General features: G+C 35.8%; 1 protein-coding gene across 9 annotated transcripts in view; it reads right to left on the reverse strand.

The window, feature by feature from the left end:
- Positions 1–20,599, reverse strand: part of Gria2 (glutamate ionotropic receptor AMPA type subunit 2) — a 109,928-nt gene that overhangs the window by 5,785 nt on the left and 83,544 nt on the right. For all 9 annotated transcript variants that reach the window (XR_013109869.1, XM_034501251.1, XM_034501250.2 and 6 more), the window contains exons 7-13: positions 19,311–19,478; positions 18,924–19,028; positions 18,018–18,128; positions 16,533–16,739; positions 15,709–16,079; positions 11,115–11,313; positions 526–773 (exon numbers count right to left, since the gene is read on the reverse strand). Coding sequence is in view for 8 of the 9 variants with exons in the window: in XM_034501251.1 (XP_034357142.1) it covers positions 526–773; positions 11,115–11,313; positions 15,709–16,079; positions 16,533–16,739; positions 18,018–18,128; positions 18,924–19,028; positions 19,311–19,478 (1,409 nt within the window). In the remaining variant the exon portion in view is untranslated. The remainder of the gene's footprint in view (positions 1–525; positions 774–11,114; positions 11,314–15,708; positions 16,080–16,532; positions 16,740–18,017; positions 18,129–18,923; positions 19,029–19,310; positions 19,479–20,599) is intronic.

Here is a 20,599-nt window from a genome sequence, read left to right on the forward strand (position 1 = left end):
AAATAGGAATACAAAGAGTTAACTACATAGTAAAGAGATGTGTGCAAAGAAATTCAAAGTGCATTCTCTTTCCCCCAAGGTAAAGCCCCCAAATTAAAAAAGAAACAAAAATTAAAAAAAAAAAAAGTGTTATGTCTCTCGGTTTGATTCTCTTAGAATCCAACCATTTCTTTAGTCTGTGTGCAGTGTTTGTAAGACACAATGGCTAGAAATGGGGTAAAGGAAACGAAAAGAAGAAATCAAGCTTAAAAAAAAAAGACGACAAAGTCTTAAAAGCAAATGTGATTTAAGTCTAAAATGAAAGGAAATTAAGGTATAAAATAAAGCAAATGAAACCAAACAAAAGCCTGCCATATATTTCAGAGTATCCAAATGTCTCAAAACATTCAGAAACTTTTCTGGTCATTCTTGTGATTGTGAGTTACCTCATATCCGTATATACAAACCGTTAGAGTCTTAAAGACACATCAGGGTAGGTGGGATACTATAACAACATTGAGCATATTGTTATACTATTCCACCCACCTTAATGAGGATCCTTTAGGTGTGGCGATGCCGTAGCCTTTGGAATCCAGGTTGCCTCCCACTTTCATGGTGTCGCAAGGCTTCCTCTGCTCGATATACTCGTTCATTGTGGACTCCAGCAAATAGGCGTACTTCCCTTTGGACTTCCTGACTCTGGCTACTCCTTCTGCCGTAGTCCTCACAAACACAGAGGGCTCTGCACTCCTCATATAAGTCCACATTTTATCAAACACTGCGATTTTAGATCTCTGCAGAGAAATCAAAAGGGCCCGGAAAGGTTGTCCTTAGAATATTCTGAGAGAGCAGAAGAGAGGCAGGAACTTTCAGGGCTTACACAAATAGTGCCCAGGATGCAGAAAAGCTCTCACCTTTTAACGTTTTTCATTAAAAGTTCTGTTGCTATGAAGAATTAATTTCCTTTGCACTTGTGAAGAGCTCAATTTGTTATGTCATTGAAATCACTGAAGTAATTAGAGCTCATAATGAATTAGAAAATACACTACAATGCACACAGGACTTATTAAAGAGAACAGCAAAAGGATGTTTTTGTTGCCCCGATTGAAAATACTCTTTTGAAATTAGGAGCAGGAGTCTAGGTGCCTAATTGGGCCTGGCAAGCACTAAGGACCTTCAGTAGGACTGCTATCTGAAAAAAAAAAAAAACCATGAGAAATGATGCTGGAAATTTCTATTAGACATTGTGGGGGTTAACCTTGGTCGTCAGCTTCACTGGATCTGCAATCAAGGAAAAGATAAGCCACCAGGCACATCAATGAGGCCAGAATCTCGAGTACCAGCTGAGCCTGCATCTTGATTAGCAAGTAGGAGGCTGCCAGTGCAAACTGGGAATAGTGTGGGCTTTTGAAACTTCAAAGCCTCCCTGCAATGACACACCTTCTCCTACAAACCCACCTCTCCTATTCCTTTGCAAACATGTTTACCAACTCAGGGAGGGCCATTGTTATTCAAAACAGCCATGGTTGCAATAACAAGATTATGTAAGCCAATCTTATTAATTGCATTGTAATACATTTTAAATCTATTGATTCTGTTCCTCTAGTGAACCATGACCCACACTGATACTAACTGATGCGTTTCTAGAATAGTAACATTTTTAAAAAGGAAATAGCAACTGGACATTTAAAATATCTCTTAAATAAACAGTAATTTTTCTTTTGAAAGTTTAAGCATCAGAGTACTTTGTCTCAAGATTAAGCTGGTCTTTTCAACAACAGATAAGAAAGAGGAGAAATAGTATTATTGATTAAACGTGTATCATGAAGATTAGTTTACTTTAAGACAAAGGCAGACTTCAAAGGAGGCCTTTAATACTCTCCACACAAAGATAAAACACATGGATAGAAAGGTCAATTCATTTTACATCTACATGTATTTCTTTGCAGAATTCTCACAAATGACTTTAATCCCCTTTAGCCAGGTGACTTTGAGCAATCCATTTTCTTATTCTAACATATTAATAAAAATTATAGGATATAAAGTTGAAATAATATTTTTATTTTTAACAGTCGTGAGATTTTGGAGAGTCTTCTTATCATATGCCATGGAACTTTGAAATTATAACCTTTGTAAGGTTTGTCAATTCATCATCAATTGGTTTAAGACAGACCTACAGGCTTGCTGAGCTTGCCAACCGAGAAATCCTAGCAGCTCCACACAAAAGCAGGTTTTAATTTGGTGAAAAGCTCATGTCAGGTACAATCAGAGCACGAGTAGTCTGTCTCTGAAACAAGTAAGTCTATGATGCTACTTCACTAGAACTATTATATGCACAAGCTTGTTGTCATTACTGTTCACTGCTCTATGGAAGGGCATCTAGGTGTCCGCCTTTAAAAGATACTAACATTCATTACCAAATTAAAGTTTCTATTAGCAAATGATTTTTCTAAATCATGTAGATGTATTTCCAATACTGATAATATCACTTCTTGAGATCAGAGATTTGGAAGCATTCTCTGGTCAGCCAGGCTTCCTCTCTGTTAGGGTATACAGCTCCAAGAGTGTTCCTCCAGGAACTCAGCTGGAAGTCTTAGCTTAATGATCATCATAGCTTCGTGTAGAGAGCAGATTCCTTTTAAAATGCAAATTCATTGAATAGTTGGGGTTCTTTGTAAGGAAAAATCTTTGCCTATTGTTGGAAAACAGCTTGTTTATCACTTCTTCCTGCCTTTTTTTAGCCTCTACTAGAATATTTCACTGTGTTTGACTTTAGTTAAATTGACAGTCTTAACTCCAAATTCTTTTTAACATGACTTCCCACAAAAATATGATGTTTAAAAATTTGCAACAAATTGTAAGCTTACCAAAAAGGATTCAAAATCACACATGTATTTTATCAACTTATACACTGAATTTGTCAATTATTGCAAATTTAAAAAGATATCTGAGGTACATTAAAGTGTTAAAGGACTGGAGAGATGGTTCAGCAGTTCAGAGCACCTGGCTGCTCTTGCTGAGGTCCTGAGTTCAATTCCCAGCAACCACATGGTGGCTCACAACCATCTGTAATGAGATCTGATGCCCTCTTCTGTCATGCAGGCAGACATGCAAATAGCACTCATATACATACATATATAAAAATAACACCTTTTAAAAGGGTATTAAGTGAAGTATTTTATAATTGTGGATTGTCTTTGTTAAAATTCAAATGTTAGCAGTAAAAAATTTCAATTTCCTACTATATCGAAGAGTATTTTTCCAAAATCTGAATTTGTTATTGCTAAGGTTTAAAGGCATTAAAATGCTATGTGGAAGATGGATATATTGACACAATGTCTTCACTGAATAACTTAGGTGCTGTGCTCATTGTCTCCAGTCAGCAAATATCTGTGTGTCCACAGTTGCTGTGAAAGTCTGTGCATCTGCTACTTCTTCCTTTAGTCCTGCGAGCTCTCTTAGGTTAAGTAAGTTCTTTTTGGTTTGTTTTTCTAGCAATTTTTTTTGTTTTAATTTAAAAGTTTTTGAGATTATAATACAATTGCATTATTTCCCTTTTTTTTTCCTCTCTCCAATCCCTTCTGTATATAGTTCCTTGATCTCTTTCAAATTCATGGCCTATCTCTTGTGTGTGTGTGTGTGGGGGGGGGTGTGAGTATGTGTGTGTGTGTGCATAATATATATAATATATTACATATATAACATATTATACAATTATAATAATGTAATATGTTTATATATATTATTTTATAGCTACATTCATGTAGCAAATATCTCAATCTGCCTGTCTGATACATTGCACTGTACTACTTCAATATTCTGGGGTTTCCAAATCAGAGAAAATCTCAAGAACTTGTAATTTTAGACAAGAGACAAACAGGTCCTAGCCTGGTGAGGCTTTGTGTATGTCTGCATGGGTGTTCTATAGTGCACTGACATACTACACATGTGGAGGTCAGATGTATTTCTCTGTCACTTTCTACCTTATTTTTTGAGATAGAGTTTCTCAATGAACTTGAACCACACAAAGTCCTCAAAAGTATCTGGCTAGAAAGTATGAGGAGCCCTCCTGACTCGTCCTCCCAACACTGGGATCACAGGCACACTCCACCATGCCTTGCTTTTTCTGTGGGTGCTAGAGATCAGAATCCGGGTCCTTTTGCTTGTTTGCAAGTAGTTTTCCAAGTGAGACATTTCTAAAGTTCCTTTAGTAAATATATAAAGGTGTTTCGAATACAGGAAAATGTAAAAAATACAAATAGTTATGAATTCAGAAAGCAAGCAGGAATAAGTCTTTTACTAACCAAGACTATGGCTTCATTTCCTTCCCACTGTCCACATTCTACCACCCTGGCTTACATATCTGTATTTTGGAATAAAGTTTTAAAGATAGTGATCTAGGCCTTTCTGACAAAATGACCAAGGACTTTATCCTTAGTCATCACCTTCAACATAAATTATTTAGTATAATTCCACTTTTTTGTTGTCATATCCAGAATAAGTTTCTAGTAAAGGAAAGTATTTGGAGCTGAGTGTGGTGATTCAGTTTTATTGGGGCATCTGTCCCCAAAAGGCAGTAGATGGTTGGAAAGTTCAAGGGCAGACTGGGATGGGCAGTAAAGACACAGTTTCAAGAAACCAATATTAAACAATCAAAAATTCATTTAGATTAAAATTATATAGGATAATGACTTCACACCTCAACTATCAAGGAAAGATAATTTCATATATTTTACATTTATTTTTATGATATGCTAGCCACATTGCAATATAAGAAAAATCTTTTCATCGTCAATGTTTTTCATTTTGAGAAGCTTAAATATTTGTGTCTGTTTATTATTTTGTTTTTACTTCATTTTATGATATTGCTTAATTCCTTCTATTTCTGTTTATTTTCGAAGTTTGTATTACTCTTTGAAACTGAGCAACCATCTTTACAAGGCAAAATGCTTTGGGAGAACACTCAGTGAAATTCAGAACAAATCTATAAGGAAGTCCTTCAAATGCTAAAACTATCATTGAAAATGTCCCTAAACTTTAGCAACAGGATTTCTACTTCATTTTTATTTTATTTTGATAAATAAGATCATGGCACAGTTTTGTTTTCTGCGTGCTCAGACATTATTTTCATTATGGCAACGGGTATGAAAAAAAACTAGTAAAAACAGACAGAAGTGATTATTTTATTTAAACAAGGTAATAAAATACATGGAACCCCAAACCATAAGTTGTAGTTATGATCTCTGCTGTGAGATTGTCTGCAGCATTTGCTGGTGTGAAAACCAATGCTTCTATGTATGGTCTGTAAGCAAAAGCTTCCTGTCATCTGATTACAGAGCATTCAGCCAGTGTGGCAGGAGGTAGTTTCTAAATTACCCAGCTGGACAGTCAGAGGCCAGTGACATTTGTGGAAAATAGCTGTGGGACAAAAATAACCCATTTGTCCTGAAGAAAAGATTCCAGTTTACTCAATAATCATAATTTAATAATAAAATGTAGTCCTTTCTCAGCACTTGGGCCACTGAAGTCACATGACTCAGGCTAACCTCCTGTCTTTCCTTTAATCTTCTCTTCCCATGAGATTTGAGGAATTTCCACTGTATGAGTTGCATAGTTCCTAGGTCTGGCAATTACTTTTAAAGGAACCAATGTCAAAGTCTCCTAAAAATTTGACCATTTTTGCCCTGTTTTATCCCAATCAAGCTGAACAGGGGCATCAGAGCAGGTTTGTCCCAGGCTGACTATATCCTCAAAACCTGCAGATGAATAAAATGTTTCCTCAGTTGTTCTGTAAAATGGTCAGAGAATTAAAATATCTGAGAAAAAAGGCTGCCAACCAAGAGGAAATGACTTCATCTTTGCTCCTGGTACACAGCAAATCTAAAAACTGTGACACTACTGAAATAGCACTTCCTACTTTGGAAGTAAGTATGTAATTACTAGAACACTTTCATGTGTCATGTTATTTACATATTTTATTGCAGGTAAAGAAAAGAAACGAAGACCTTCCATCTGCTTTGTAGTGACACCCCCAGGGAGTAACCTCTTTTGTACAATTTTATTTTGAATCCAAGTCTCCCTAAGTGTCCTGGGCTGGTTTTGGAATCATTCTGCAACTCAGATGGACCTGAAACTTGTGACCCTCCCGTTCCCATTCCCAAAGAGCTGTGATTAAAGGCACATGCTTTCCAAGCCTAGACAATAATTATGTAAATATAAACAGGTATTATTAATGCCATAAACACAGTACCAAAATATTTTGTTTGGATTTAAGAATAATCTCAGTTATTGTAACTCTCTGGTAACTATGAATACTGAACTGTGAAATGCATTCACTCATGGAACACACTCAGAGATACATGCAAACATCCACACAAACACATTCTCATATACAGAAACAGGAAAATTTCAAACTAATTCTTTCATTCTAATGAGGAACAATTGCATCAATCCTATGTGTCTATCATTTATAGTGTTTCTAAACTGAAACATGTCTATGATATTAAGTAACAACATTGTAGTCTGATGGATTAAGATCAGAATAACTCTGCTGTTTACAAATGAGAATAGTTAGACTACTTATGGAAGAGATAGGGAACCTTAACTTTAACCATATTTTTTTCCTGAGACTAACAGCACTAACACATACCGCTTGGTCAGAGAATAAACAGTATGCCTTGTCCACTCACAGGTGACAACTTGAGAAAACGGCTTGATTACAGTGAAAAGGACTTGGGGCACATGGGAAGAAACTCACGCCTTTTCTGCAAGTTAATCATTGTCCTTTGTGGACTGACAGACCTGTGGTAGGCTCATAGAGAAAGCCATCACCTGCTCTAGATTCTGACTTGCTGTGGGAATATAACAAACATAGGTTGTACCAAAAAAAAAAATCATTTTCTAGAAAATTATAGAACTATGATCTGCCCTAATTTAATGAGAGGAAATTATCAAAATTGAAACTCTAAAAATAGTAGTTTATATTTGAAATCCCATTTCCCTCCTAATTATAGGTATGTTACAACAGTTCTCTAATTAAGTATGATTAACAACTCCATAGCAGGTCACGACAGCATACTGACAGCACACTGAGGTCCATAGAGAAAGCTTGTAGGCACTTAGAGAACACTTCCAGGCCCACACATTTCAGTGTTTACAAGATCCGACTCCACTTTCCCTTTCTTGAAACACAAACTAAATATTGATAATATATTGATGAATGAGTAGAATACAGAGTTTAAATTAGAAAATTTAGAGCCCACGTCACTCTTCAAAATCTACTATGGACTCATTGACTTCAATAAAGTAATAGTAACATAACCTAACTTAATATTTAATTATTTACCTGAACTCTAAAAGTGCTTAAGGTTTTGATTGAGACAGCTAATATCATCAAAGTAAAAAAAGAGATCATCATAAATTAGAAATTCAATATTATTTACATTTATAGAAAGTTATTTTGTAAAGCAAATTAGGTGCATCTGTAAGAGATCCAAACTGCAGTTTTGAAATGGGTATCCATTTTTAAATATTCTGACATTTCTTTCATTTCTTTATCTACTATTGAAGACTTGGACTGTGTCCTAACTTATCAAATTATTTTTCTCAAACCTAGAATTAAAAGCTATCTGTCATCAAAACAGACAATTGCCTTAGTTACTCACAGATGCTCCAGTAGAATTAAAGAACAAAAATATGTAAAGCTAGTAACACAATGAAATCATGTCATATTAGGAAACGTTATATTAGAGCAACAGTCCAAAGAAGGGCAATCACTCCTCTCCCACAGGTAATTAGTTTTTTCACTAGGTGTTTGGACAGGTAATAAGCAAAGCAGGTGGCCACTGACCAAAGTGCATAAGCACATCTTCAGTCTGAAACCCCACTTCCGACATTTTCTTTTACTGGTTGGCTGGCCACCATGACAATCAATGTGGCTCGCTTTCAACCTGCTTTGAATATACCACTCATGAAAACTCAAATTCCCTATGGCTAAAGGGCAACTGAAGAAGCGCATAGACCCAACGAGTGGGGTGATTATCAGTGTCACAAAGAGAAGCAACCATTTCCTTTGCAACTTATTTCTTTCCCAGAAATGTAAAATTTCAACTATACTCAGCTAACAGACTGAGGATTCATGGGAAATGCTGACAGAAAAAAAAAGTAGTTTTGTCTTTAAAATGTCTAAATTATCTATGTTTTGTTCTATTTTGCATGACACTTCATGGAGTGGAGTTCTCAGCTAAGAGGAGATCCATTTCCTTACACTGAAGCATGTGAGAAGGCATGCATAATGCACTGTGGTTCTAGATGGAAAGTTATCACTGCCGCGAATGTGGAAGGAAGTCATTTATAATATTACATCCGGTGACCCCCTTATCAAATATAAACAGAAGTGGCAGGTATGCCAAAATCACTCTTATACTAGCAAGCCTTTGATTTAATCTAACTTGGAGAGAAGAGCCTTTGAGAACAATAAACTTCAAATCACAAAACGTCATGCAATTCAGTGAAAGCATTAATGTGTTTCTGTTGTGGTGGTCTGTGTTTTTTTATCTAAACTCCTATTTACTGACAGGAACAAAATAAGGAGCCTGTAAGCACATTCAAGCAACACAGTTTCTTTCTCTAGCTAAGAAGAGCTGACTGCAATGCTACATGCATTCAAGCCGGGTTGTTTCAAATTCCTTCCAGAAATGCAATAAGATAGACACTACGAGGACCTGCTCACATTTCAACCAAAACTGTTGCTGGAACTTCATATGGTCAAATATGGATGTGATCAAGAACAGAATATAGACGCCGAGAAACAAAGGCATGCCTGTACAAGACAAAGCAATAAAGAATCCTTTTTAGCTCTCAGAATATTTCAAACTTCCCAAATTATCTGACCATTGGTTTAATAATACATAGAAATCAAATAATAGCCATGGACAACATGTATTCATGAGATATATGTTTTTATAACAAAATATATTAGACTAGAAATTTTGTTTTCATAGCTGATTTGGTCAAATTTTTGGAAGCTAAAAAATCCAAGAGTGAACAGCAGCATCTTGCATGTCTACAGTGAGGGCCTCCTTAGCTGTGTCACAGCATAGTGGTAAAGAAAGGCCAGCCATGGTCATATGCAGACGGGACCAAATCCATGGGACACCTGAAATAACCAGAGTCCCATAACAACATTCTTAATCCTCTCCCAAAGCAGCTCTAATAGTGACCCAATCACTTTCTACTAGACTCCATTCTAAAAAAGTCCCACCCCCTTCCCCAAACTCCACACCTGGAACTAAGATTCTACCGTATTAATCTTTGAAGGACAGTTAAAGCCACTTCATAAACATAATCCTGAGTTATCAGACAGGAATCCTATGAGGTTGAAAAAATAATGCACGCACACACACAAAAAAAAAGTCTTTGGGAAGAATTTCATCAGAAGAATAAAGCAGTTTGCACAAATGAGTGTAACTGTTTCTTCATTATTGTAGGAAACATAAACTAGGATCTCAAATCTTGTGCAAAATGCACAATTACAGTATAACCCAGTTCTGCAAGGCATGGATGGACTGAAACATAAGAGCAGCAATAGTACTCGGTCAACCTTACTTTCTCATCTGTATAATGGGCAATTTGAACCAGCTGGCTATGGTATCTGGATTCTTGCTGCTTATACCTGCATTTCTGATTGACTGAGTGAAGATATGCTGAATTAGAAAGTTGCAACCATGGTTACCAAAAAGTGACAACTGCAGGTCTCAGCAGGTACAGATTCTATTAGAAGGGTATCTAGAAACAACTATGATTATTGTATACCAGTATATATAGCACAAAAAAGGATTATGTAATAAGTCCCTGTGTTTCTCATGTAATTTACAGTAAAGCATACCTGAGCTGTCCAAATAAGTAAAAGAAGCCATGCTGAGTAACTACAGCCCTTATAGCTGTATTTTTAACAAGTAAATATCCAGTATTCTGAGGTATTCTATTAAAACTTGTGTTATATCAAGCCAGGGAACCACTATTATGAAATGATTACATGATCATATATATGTTCAGAATTGACGCTAAATTATAGTTAATAGCAATATGTGTCATAACTTTTTTTAGATCTGTAGGTAATAAAGCAGGAGTTCCTGCTAGAACTTATTTTGCACTCTCATTGAGGTGCTAATAAAATCACCGGCTTTCCTTTTCACACATCCATGTTACTTTATGTACTTGTGGTTCTGCTCCCAAGCACATTTCTCCCCATCAGAACTTGACCCTCATTGAAGATAATCAGGAAGAGATAACACAGTAAACGCAGGAAAGTATTGAAATCATAATCTACAGCTCTGACATTTAGCATGTTGAAGGTCCTTGCCTTTATCTTGAGGCTGATTGGCCAACAGCTCACTCACACACTGATATATGTTTAAAGATATTTGCTAACTATTGGATCATCTTTTGTCATATTGTTGGGTTACTTGATACATCTGCTATGTGAAATATATATTAATAGAATGAGCTCTTCTGAAAATACGATGCAAACATGAAAGAAACATTCTATCATCAAATGTTTTATAATGGATTAAAAAAAAAGTTAACCTACACCTAATACACATTGTATTACCTATCTTAAATGTTGAAGACTTTTCCTTTGAAGAATTTCTTCAAAAATTCAGCATTTACAACTAAAACCTAACCTGCTTCCCAATTTTGAAATAGCATCCTGGCTGCGAGCAAGAGTCTCTTCATGATAAAATTATCTATGGTAGTTGTAGCCATACTCATAGAACATGCAAGAAGTATGCAGTGCCCTTTCCTTAGAAAACATTAATAACATTAACTGTATTGTGTTCCCATTGAATGTTTATCAATTTTGATAAAATTCAGATTGTATAGCATCATTATGATATTTTTTTTCCTGAGAAATTAAGAATAAAAAAAATGGAAGCATAGCTATAGTTGGAGATCAGAAGGCATGGGAGGTCCGAGATAGATGCAGAAGAAGAGCAGAAACAGTGACAAAGACAACTGGTTCTTCTCACACAGCAGCTTTCATGGACCATGGGAAAATGGGGGTGGGGATAATTTATAGGGGCTAAATTTAGAAGAAAAAAAAGACACAGACACTAAAAATCAGAATCACTTACCCTGAAAAACTCTTTAGTGGAGCCAGAGTCTAATGTTCCATAAGCAATTTCTGTTTGCTTAGACAGATCCTCAGCACTTTCGATGGGAGACACCATCCTCTCTACAGTCAGGAAGGCAGCTAAGTTAGCCGTGTAGGAGGAGATTATGATCAGGGTAAAGAACCACCACACACCTCCAACAATGCGCCCAGAGAGGGATCTGATAACAAGTATGAAATGGATTCGTAAAGTGAAATGAATGATCTAATATAAAACAAGTTTACATTCATATGCAAATAGCCACTTACAGAAGAGTCTACTTAAAAGCTTGCAATATATCTTTTCATTAGTAAAACTAGAAATTATTAATCATTTTGGGCAAGGAATTCAGAATAATGAGGTTGAGATCTGAGGGTGTACCCAAAGACCTAAACTCCATTCTTGGGATTCTTTCATAATAGACCCAAATAGTTGATGGTATAAAATTTCACAAGAAAGAGACTTCAGTGTTATAATGCACAGGTAACTCATCTAATATGCACAATACTTTGTCTAGTCATGTCATAAATAAGCACAAACAAGAGAACCTAAGAACATCAGCAAAGTTCATAACAAAACAAATGTTAAGAAATGACTTATACCACAAATATCACTTTAAAAATGAAAAGAACCCTCCCTTTAATACAGCCCACGCCAACCCCACAAATAGCCCCAGTTCCATTAGGGTTTTGGGCATGAAAACACATGGGTATTTGATACAGTACAGGAAATAAATGGAAAAATGAAATGATACTAAAATCTCAATGACATAAAACATAAATCTCAATGAATACAAATCAAATGCCTTAAAGGTGTGTACTGCTCTGACCCTGCTCCTTTGTGTTTCCTGCTTAAAAGAAAAAGAAAACTCAAAGAAAACAGATTAGATCTTTGAAAGTTTTAAAGGTATAAATTTCTAATTTGAAGTATAATAAAGCAACAGCATTTATATGACTAAAAATATATATTGTGTTCTTAAAAAGCTTAATAGATTTCCAATATTTTACTTTAAATATTGAAGGAGATAAATACAGCTATATAGATAACAGCATACATCTACTATGTTATTTTAAAAGATTTTATGGGATTCTGTATATACTTGAGAAATTTGAAGTAGTATTTCTATATTGAACCATGAAAATTTGGAAATTTATGGACATAATAACATTTATTGGCAATTAGCATTGAGCAATGCATCCTTTGATACATTAGACACAAGATAAAATTGTGAAAGATTTTGGTTGAATCAGCCACTCAATAAAAAAGGAAAACTTCATGATTGAGAACATCTGTTGCTTAGAATGAAAAACTGAAGGAATATAATTGACCTTCCATGACAAAGTCAAGATAAAGTGTAAATATTTAAATAAACATAGTAGGAATTGACAATTTAAATATTTTTTACATTTAATCAGAATTGAGTATTTTACAAGTTTTGCTTCTGGAAAACTCTGATAGGGACACAGCCACCCTCAAAATGTATTCTATCTACCCAAGCAGCACCATAATTACAGGATGCATACCCTGCCCAAAGACATCAGACTCAATTCCTCAACACTAATGTTAAAGTTTTAATGAATATGACACTGTACCAATGTCCAACATGATTAGAATCATGATTATACATTATTTAGTCTAGTCAGAAAGTAAGTACTAGTTAATGTCTGGTTTCTTATAATCCAATGCTTAAGAATATTGAGATTAAATATTTTAATATTACTTTAATTGCATTAATTGCAAAATATAGAAAATAGTTTTAAAATAGTTTATCATTAATTTGTTACTGTTTTAAAAGCAACAGTTATTTTTTTCTGGGGGTTCTAGAGAAGTTTTACTAAGAGAAGGAAACTAGATTTTAAATTATGATGAAAATTGCCAAAATCAAAACCAAAAGTCTTACTTTAGATCACATACACTGAAGAATATTAATGAAAAAGTGCTGTCATTTCTTTTTAATATGCATCAAATAATGATGTTTAAGTGGCCTATGATTTATATTGAGAAATATTGTTTATATAACAAAGTAAGATAGAGAAAAATAATCACTGTAATCACTGTCACATATTGCTTTTCTAATTTCTATTTCAAAACATTTCTTACTATGAAGAGACCTGAAACAACTTTCTTCTTCTTCTTCTTCTTCTTCTTCTTCTTCTTCTTCTTCTTCTTCTTCTTCTTCTTCTTCTTCTTCTTCTTCTTCTTCTTCTTCCTTCTTCTTCCTCTTCCTCCTCCTCCTCCTTCTCCTCCTCCCCCTCCTCCTCCTCCTTTTTTTGTAATTTTGGACAAGTTATAGTCACTGAATTCAGCAAATCATCCTAGACTATAATTTAAATATGTCCTTTCAACATTCTTAATGGAGTTCCATAGTAGATTTTACTTGAAAAGGGATGATGAATGAAAAAAATATTTACAAAGAGTTTCTAAGTGGTCTGCTAATTTTTAGCTCTTTTTAAAAGGGAGTAACCACTCTACTGATCTGATCTACAGTGGTCACTCCTGCATTCCAAAACACAATAGCTGTGCTCATTCTTTTTTTAAAATGGTCATTAAACTAGCAATGTTATTTTAGTTACAATTTTAAATACATATGGAGCATAAACAGAAAGAAAAATACATTTTATTTTTTAATGTTATATACTATATTTACACTTTAATAAAAATATCAATAATAAGAGAAATACCTTAACTAAAAACCTGTGTTTCTTTCTAAAGAATAAATGTTATTGTGTGTGGAAATGTAGTGAGTCTTGGCTCAAGAATGAAAGCACAGAAGAAAATATCCTATTTAAGAAGCAAGCTTGATAAAAATGAGAAATTGTCTGAATACCACAGTGAACCCTAGGATGTTCTAGAATAAGTGTATGCCTAGCACTTCTGCCACAAAAGCAAAAGATATTCTAGTTCTTAGCAAACACTAGATAAGAACACAACTTCAGTGCCATGTTGTAAGTGAAATGTGGGAAAGCTTCCAGACCTGGTCTACCTATAGGCTGAAAGACAGGGGGGAGAGAGAGAGAGAGAGAGAGAGAGAGAGAGAGAGAGAGAGAGAGAGAGAGAGAGAGAGAGATATTTCTGCTTATCCAAAAGACAGAGTACAATATATCCTGGCCAAGCACAACTGCCTTTTACTTAGAACCCTGATTCAGAGGCCTTACCAAAGCTAAACTATTAAACTGGTGTTTTTTAATGGAAAGTTCTCTGTCCCTTAATTTTCTTATTTTTCTTTTCCTCATTGTTAGAAACTGATCTTCCTATCTTTGACCTAAGTAAGATAACCATGAGAGATGAGAGGCTGACCCTTCTACATGTTGTCAGTGGTTAACTGTATGCTTAGGACCATATACTCCTTCATTAATGTCATACAAATGGAACTAGAATTTTTCTAATTCAGGGAAGCCCTAAAGAGAATCTACTGTGAATATGGAGCTAAGATTTTTCTTTTTTAAAGATTTACGTAGTTTGGTTATTCTTTTCTTTATATGCGAATTTTATAATGCATTGCCATAAATAGCAACTGGCTATCGTAAATAAGTGTTTAATAATTTCTGCCTAAAGGATATATTTTCCTCTTCTCAGCCAGTGGAAGATATTAAAACACTTAGAAAGCTAGGTATTTTGGGGATGCTTATATTCGTTATGAAATTAATTGCTTGTAATTTTCCACAAACTGAAAAACTAACATTTCAATGAATTATCATCAAAAAGTAACTCCCTTAACTAGAAAAGATTATTATTGGAATCAAAAGAGGCTATTCCAGATCAAATTGAACTTCCCCAAGAGACACATAAAATCTCAGCTTTAAATGTTAATGGTGACACACTAGCAAACGTGGGATTTATTTATCTGAAGAGATACAGGTAGTTAACATTCAAGTTGTAACATAAACAAAAGCAATTGGTGATTTGTAACAAGTACTGATAATTAGGTACCTTAAGCCTGAGATGATTGTTAACCTGATGTGAATAGAGGTGTGTGAGAATGTACCCTTCAACGTGGCAAAGAAATTTTCAACAAGCCATTCTTATTCCTGTCAGCACTTCTAGATACTTGAAAGTGTGTGATTAACCTTTTACTCCAGAAGCCTAATATCTAAAAAGTGTAATAATCTCTCACACACACCATTTTCATGAATTGATGTTAGAGAAATAAAGAGATGAGGTATGTGCAAATGAAGTGTTGTCTAACAAGTTGTTGACTCTGTAAGAAAAAGCTAACATTGCCCATTTTCCCATATACAGGTCTGTGGATGAACACACAGATAACTGTAAAATGAGAATATGCAGCAAAAACACGGTACCCCTCCAAGCAGGCATGGAATGATAAGAACCTTATGCATTTTATAGCCTCTTCATGGTGTACATAATTTCACCAGGGAAACACATGATCAACGTTCAAGGAACATTGTTCAGGTATTTCACAGGCTTATGCCAATAGTAAAAATTTGCCCTCTAAGCATCTTAAATTGCTTGGACAAATGGTTGGCAGCTGCTGACATCTTTATGGTGAATTCATAGACACCATGAATATCCACTTGAGACCTAAAATGCACAAAGTTGAAGCAGGTGAGTGACCAACCTTGGCGAAATATCGCATCCTTGCTGCATAAAGGCACCCAAGGAAAACCAGAGACTATTAAAAATCCCAAATTCATTAGTTGATTCACTACTTTGTGTTTCTCTTCCATCTTCAAATTCCTCAGTGTGCCACTCGTAGGGGCTAAATCTGCTGACCAGGAATAAAACTACACTGACCCCAATGTAGGCAAATACAATGCACATCCAGATCTCATAGGCTAAAGGATCAAGAAAGGAAAACACTCCTGGTTTTGACTTCTGAGGCTTCTTGATCATGATAGAGATTCCAAGACTCATGAAGGGCTTGGAGAAGTCAATCACCTCTTCTCTCACGAGAGTGATAGTTAATGGAGCAATTGCAATGTCAGCTTTCTGTAAAGGAAAAAAAGGAAAATAACAGGACCCAGAATTGTGGCTAGAAAAGACAAATGGCTAAAACTTGGTAAGGAAGGAGGTGGAAATTAGAGAATGTTAATAATTCTGGGGCTGAAGAATAAATGAGAGGACAATGTATTTAACGACCTTGTATTGTAGACAAATAGTTGACCTATCTGACTTATTCAAGGTCATGGCACATTTCATGTACTATGCCCTTGAAGTTTGGAGATAATAGGTGGGCTTGAAGACAGTTGAAATGCATGTTTCAGTTTATCTTCAAGTTTACTTCTTGCTTCTGCCTCAAACTTTAAACAGGATTTTAATTTTTTTCTAGAACATCATGGAATGTCAACAATCTGAGATGGGGGTATTTTACAAAGAAGAATGACAATCTGTCAACAATGATTCAAACTGAATTACTTTAACTTTAAAGAGATATAAACTTACCCCATACACAAGTTCTCCAACCATACCATTCCAAATTTTGGTGTCTGCATCCCTGGCCCCATACTTGCCATCCCCAACAATAGTCAGCTTGTACTTGAACCCACAATGTTTGGCAATTTCTGCAGCTAAGTCAACACAGTAACCCTCATAACGCTCATTTCCTTCAAGCATTTCATGATTTTTCTTCATCATAACATATGGAGATTCCTATAAGGAAAGACAATATGTTCACTGATTGTCATACTGAATTATTTGCACACTGTTATTATGTCAAAACTCCTAGCTTAATAATTTCTTGTCATAATACACATGTATTAGTCATATAGGTAATATGGTAGACATTGAAAGAAAAACATATAAGCATCATGCTTCTATGACAAAACTTCTTAAATCTGTACCTTATTGGTCATTAAGGTGGCTTATATCGAATATCAGAGTAAGATACCCAAGAACTGTTAGCAGGCCTCCTCATCTTATTTGTAAACTTTAAGCATCAGAGAGGGAATGTTTTGTTCAACAGCTACTATGTTCAACTTTGGGTCTACTTTACCCCTCATCATGGCTGCTGAATGCCAACCCCAAGAACCAGAATTCAACCAAGTTATGTGTTACTGCTCCTCCAAGCACAATCATCTCGTAGGGCTATAAACCTAAATAATCAATGACCACTGTCAGGGCAACATATGTATTCTATTCCTGAAAGCATTATGTCTCATTTCATCAGTGAGATATAATCCTCTAGAATGATTCCCCAATTATAGCCATACTCTCTTTCTAGTAGCACATGAAAGAGGACGTATGACAAAATGATTTGACAAATCTAATAATGTCCATTTTGGAATGTCATGGAATGTAAATTTAAGTGAGATAGTAGTTCCGATCAATAGCAAGATATGAGTCTAACTCATGGTCATTATGATAATTTCATATTTTCCCTTCTTCAATCTACATCCTAGATGTTCCATATTCAGGTCAACTTTGCCTTCGTCTTTCACTATTCAGGTATCTAGAACCAGGTCTATAGTCACCTCTATGTTCAAATGAAGGATATGAAGATGAAAACCTGTGCCTTTAAGGGGTCTATCTTTGTTATGAAGGAAGTCGGGTTAGCAGCATTTCTAGGCCACAATATCAAACAGGAGGATGGCACTGAGCCAGAGATGGATGAGATTTGAAAGGAAGTGTGAAAAACAAAATAGACCTTGCTCTGTTGTTCCCCTGTGTCAGCAGCAGGGTACCAATTAGCTTTCAGGCTTCGCTTCATCCTCCAAGAGGATGAGAACATTCTGAAGGCTTGAGCTTAGCCCTGTGTGTAATTCTTTCCAGGTAAACATGAAGTAAGTGACACACAGACAAATATTCAGAGTAAACATTATGAAAGCTGCCTGGTGTGGTTACTCTCCAAAAACATAAACGCCAGCTCTCCAACTGAAAACTTTGACTATAGAAATACAAAGCTGAATGTAAGTGCATGTAGTTACTTACCAATATTGTGGTGACAACCACAGTTTTGTTTTCAAGCCCGGATGTGTCATTGCCAGAGGGGAGCTCGGTTAAGGTGACAACCATTTTATCCACTTCACTCCAGTACCCAATCTGAAAAAGGTCACAGCTGATAAACATGGAGAAATGAATCGTCTTCATGTAAAGCATTCGATGCTTTTTCGAGCCCATGTCTGTATCCAAACTAACGCCCACATTAACCAGAATTCTAAATAACTGCAAAAATTTTACAGTCATAAACAGAATTTAATTGGGATTGAAATTGTAAAAATTATGTTCTAAATCGGGTTGTATCTTCCATTTTATTATTTATTTACTTTTGTCTATTCAAGGCAAGAACATGGAATGTCTCTATATTGGCTTGTGTAGGACTCAACTTGCATTCAAATCACAATCCTCTGGCCACAGCTTCTGTAGTTCTGAGATTAAGGGCATGAGCCAGTGCAACCAGCTCACTTTTCACATTCCTGGAGAGTTTACACTGTGGGGTAATTATGCAAATATGTCCCAAACAATGATATTTTCACCAGACTATTTTAAGTAAAGATTTTGAATTATAAAGTTAAACACATGTTTACATGGCTATTTATTTCTTCCAAGCTCATTCCAACTTTAGCAGTTGCCTTATCTTATACGTAAATTCTTCCTATCGAAGTTTAAAGCAAGTGTATCATTTCTGCTTACAGGCACTATTTTAGATTCTACTACACTGTCGCTTACCAAAAGTGAGTCTATTTGATTCAGAAAGTGGATCTCAAACCTAACTTTGTTTCTAGAAGTAGCTCACTATTGTCTACATGCATGTGCTCATTGACCCCAGCTGTGAGGACTCCTGGTGGAATCTGCCTGCTCACACGGAGACCCCACTTAAAAAAAAAAAAGTTTTACCTTCCGGGGCCCATTTGTTTTGAGCTCCATGATGTTAATTGTGTAGTTTATTCTTTTTCCATTCTGGTCAAACTTTATATTTCCAGAGAGACCTTCAACTTGAACCTAACGATGGAATGGAAATAAAGCACAGTTATAATTTTATCAAATCCAAAATACAAACTATGAAGTTTGTTCACACTGACCCAAAATAAATACAAAAATGAAAGATTAGTTTAATGGGTTTCTGTTTAATCTTTAACCTGTCTTTGTGTTCTGAGGGAAAACACACTGCCTGTGTGTTCAATAGGAGTCAAAGAAAGGTGACTTATTTGGTTTGGCAGGAAAAACAAACACCACCTTAAAGCCTGTGTGAAGTCACACAGGCACTCACTCTGTGAAACTGACCTGCTTGAGGGCCCTTTCTATTTCTACGCCTTGTCCCCAAGGCACAGCTGGGTTGGCCAAACAGTCTCCTGCATTTCCTCTCCGGGAGATTTCAATCCTCTGCTTCCTAAGGTTGCGAAATGCTTCAGTCATCACTTGGACAGCATCATAAGTCAGGGCCGAAGTATACTAAAAGGAATCACACACATTATAAAGATGGGAGAAAATCCAGAGCTTTGCTATGGGCACATAGGTCTTGGCTACCATGCAACACAAATCATCCAGACTGTTCTTGCCTACCACACAACACAGATACCAGGCAAAAAGCTTTAAGATGTGAAACACAGCTCCTCTATCCAGATGCCTTAGAATTCAATAAGAGAATGGACAATGGGACTGAGCAACATGCTGTGGCCACTCAAAATGTCCTAATAGATTAATATCTCAGTAATTTTAACTAAAACTATTATTTTTTTAGATCAGTTTCTCATTGAACCAGCATTCTATGCCCAGCTGTGATGATATGTAAACTTTCAAAATGAAAATAAACATATCTTTGATGTCCAATAAGAGATTCAGTGGTTAAAATAGACAGAAAATAGATGAAATTTTGGTCCCTGAATTTGTAAATCAACTTTGGTGGTAGTCACATTAGAGTGGTGTCAGACCATTTATTTACATTCTCCTGAGTGCTTATGGAGATGTTAAAGAAAAAAACAAATTCCATCATCATTATTTAGCTATTTTTGTGTTTTAACCATCTATGAGAATGCCAGCTCAACTTACAGTGGCTGAGCAGGCATTACTGGACCTGTGTATCTCCATCATCTGTTGAATCCGCTACTGTTGCTAGTGACCGACTTCAGTTCTCTCATAAAGGTTTAATGAATGTCACTGCACACTTTTCAATCTAAAGGTACCAACGAGTTGGGGTACAGCTAGAGAAAAGTGCAACGTCATAACTGACACTGTGGTACTAAATTCTTAAACTTAAATCCCAAATGGCATATGGGCAGTACAGCTGAGAAGTCTTCATTTTTTTTTCCAGTAATGTTTCTTGTCCCATGGTGACTCAGATCATTTTTTTTAAATACCATATAGCCTCCGCATGCCTCTATTTCTTGAAACTCTTTTTGATTATGTTGTATTGTGGAGAGCAAGAGGGCCCTGGATAGAAGTTCCTGTTTTGTCACCAGGAAAAAAGCCTAAGCCCTCCTGAGTTGACAGAAACAGAGGCTGGCCACATCCTCCTAGGGGGACTCTCTTCCAGTGCTCTGGTCTCATGCCTTTGCTTTGCTTAAGTGCACTTG

The sequence above is a fragment of the Arvicanthis niloticus genome, chromosome 4 (genome assembly GCF_011762505.2).
Source record: "Arvicanthis niloticus isolate mArvNil1 chromosome 4, mArvNil1.pat.X, whole genome shotgun sequence".
Lineage (NCBI taxonomy): Eukaryota > Metazoa > Chordata > Mammalia > Rodentia > Muridae > Arvicanthis > Arvicanthis niloticus.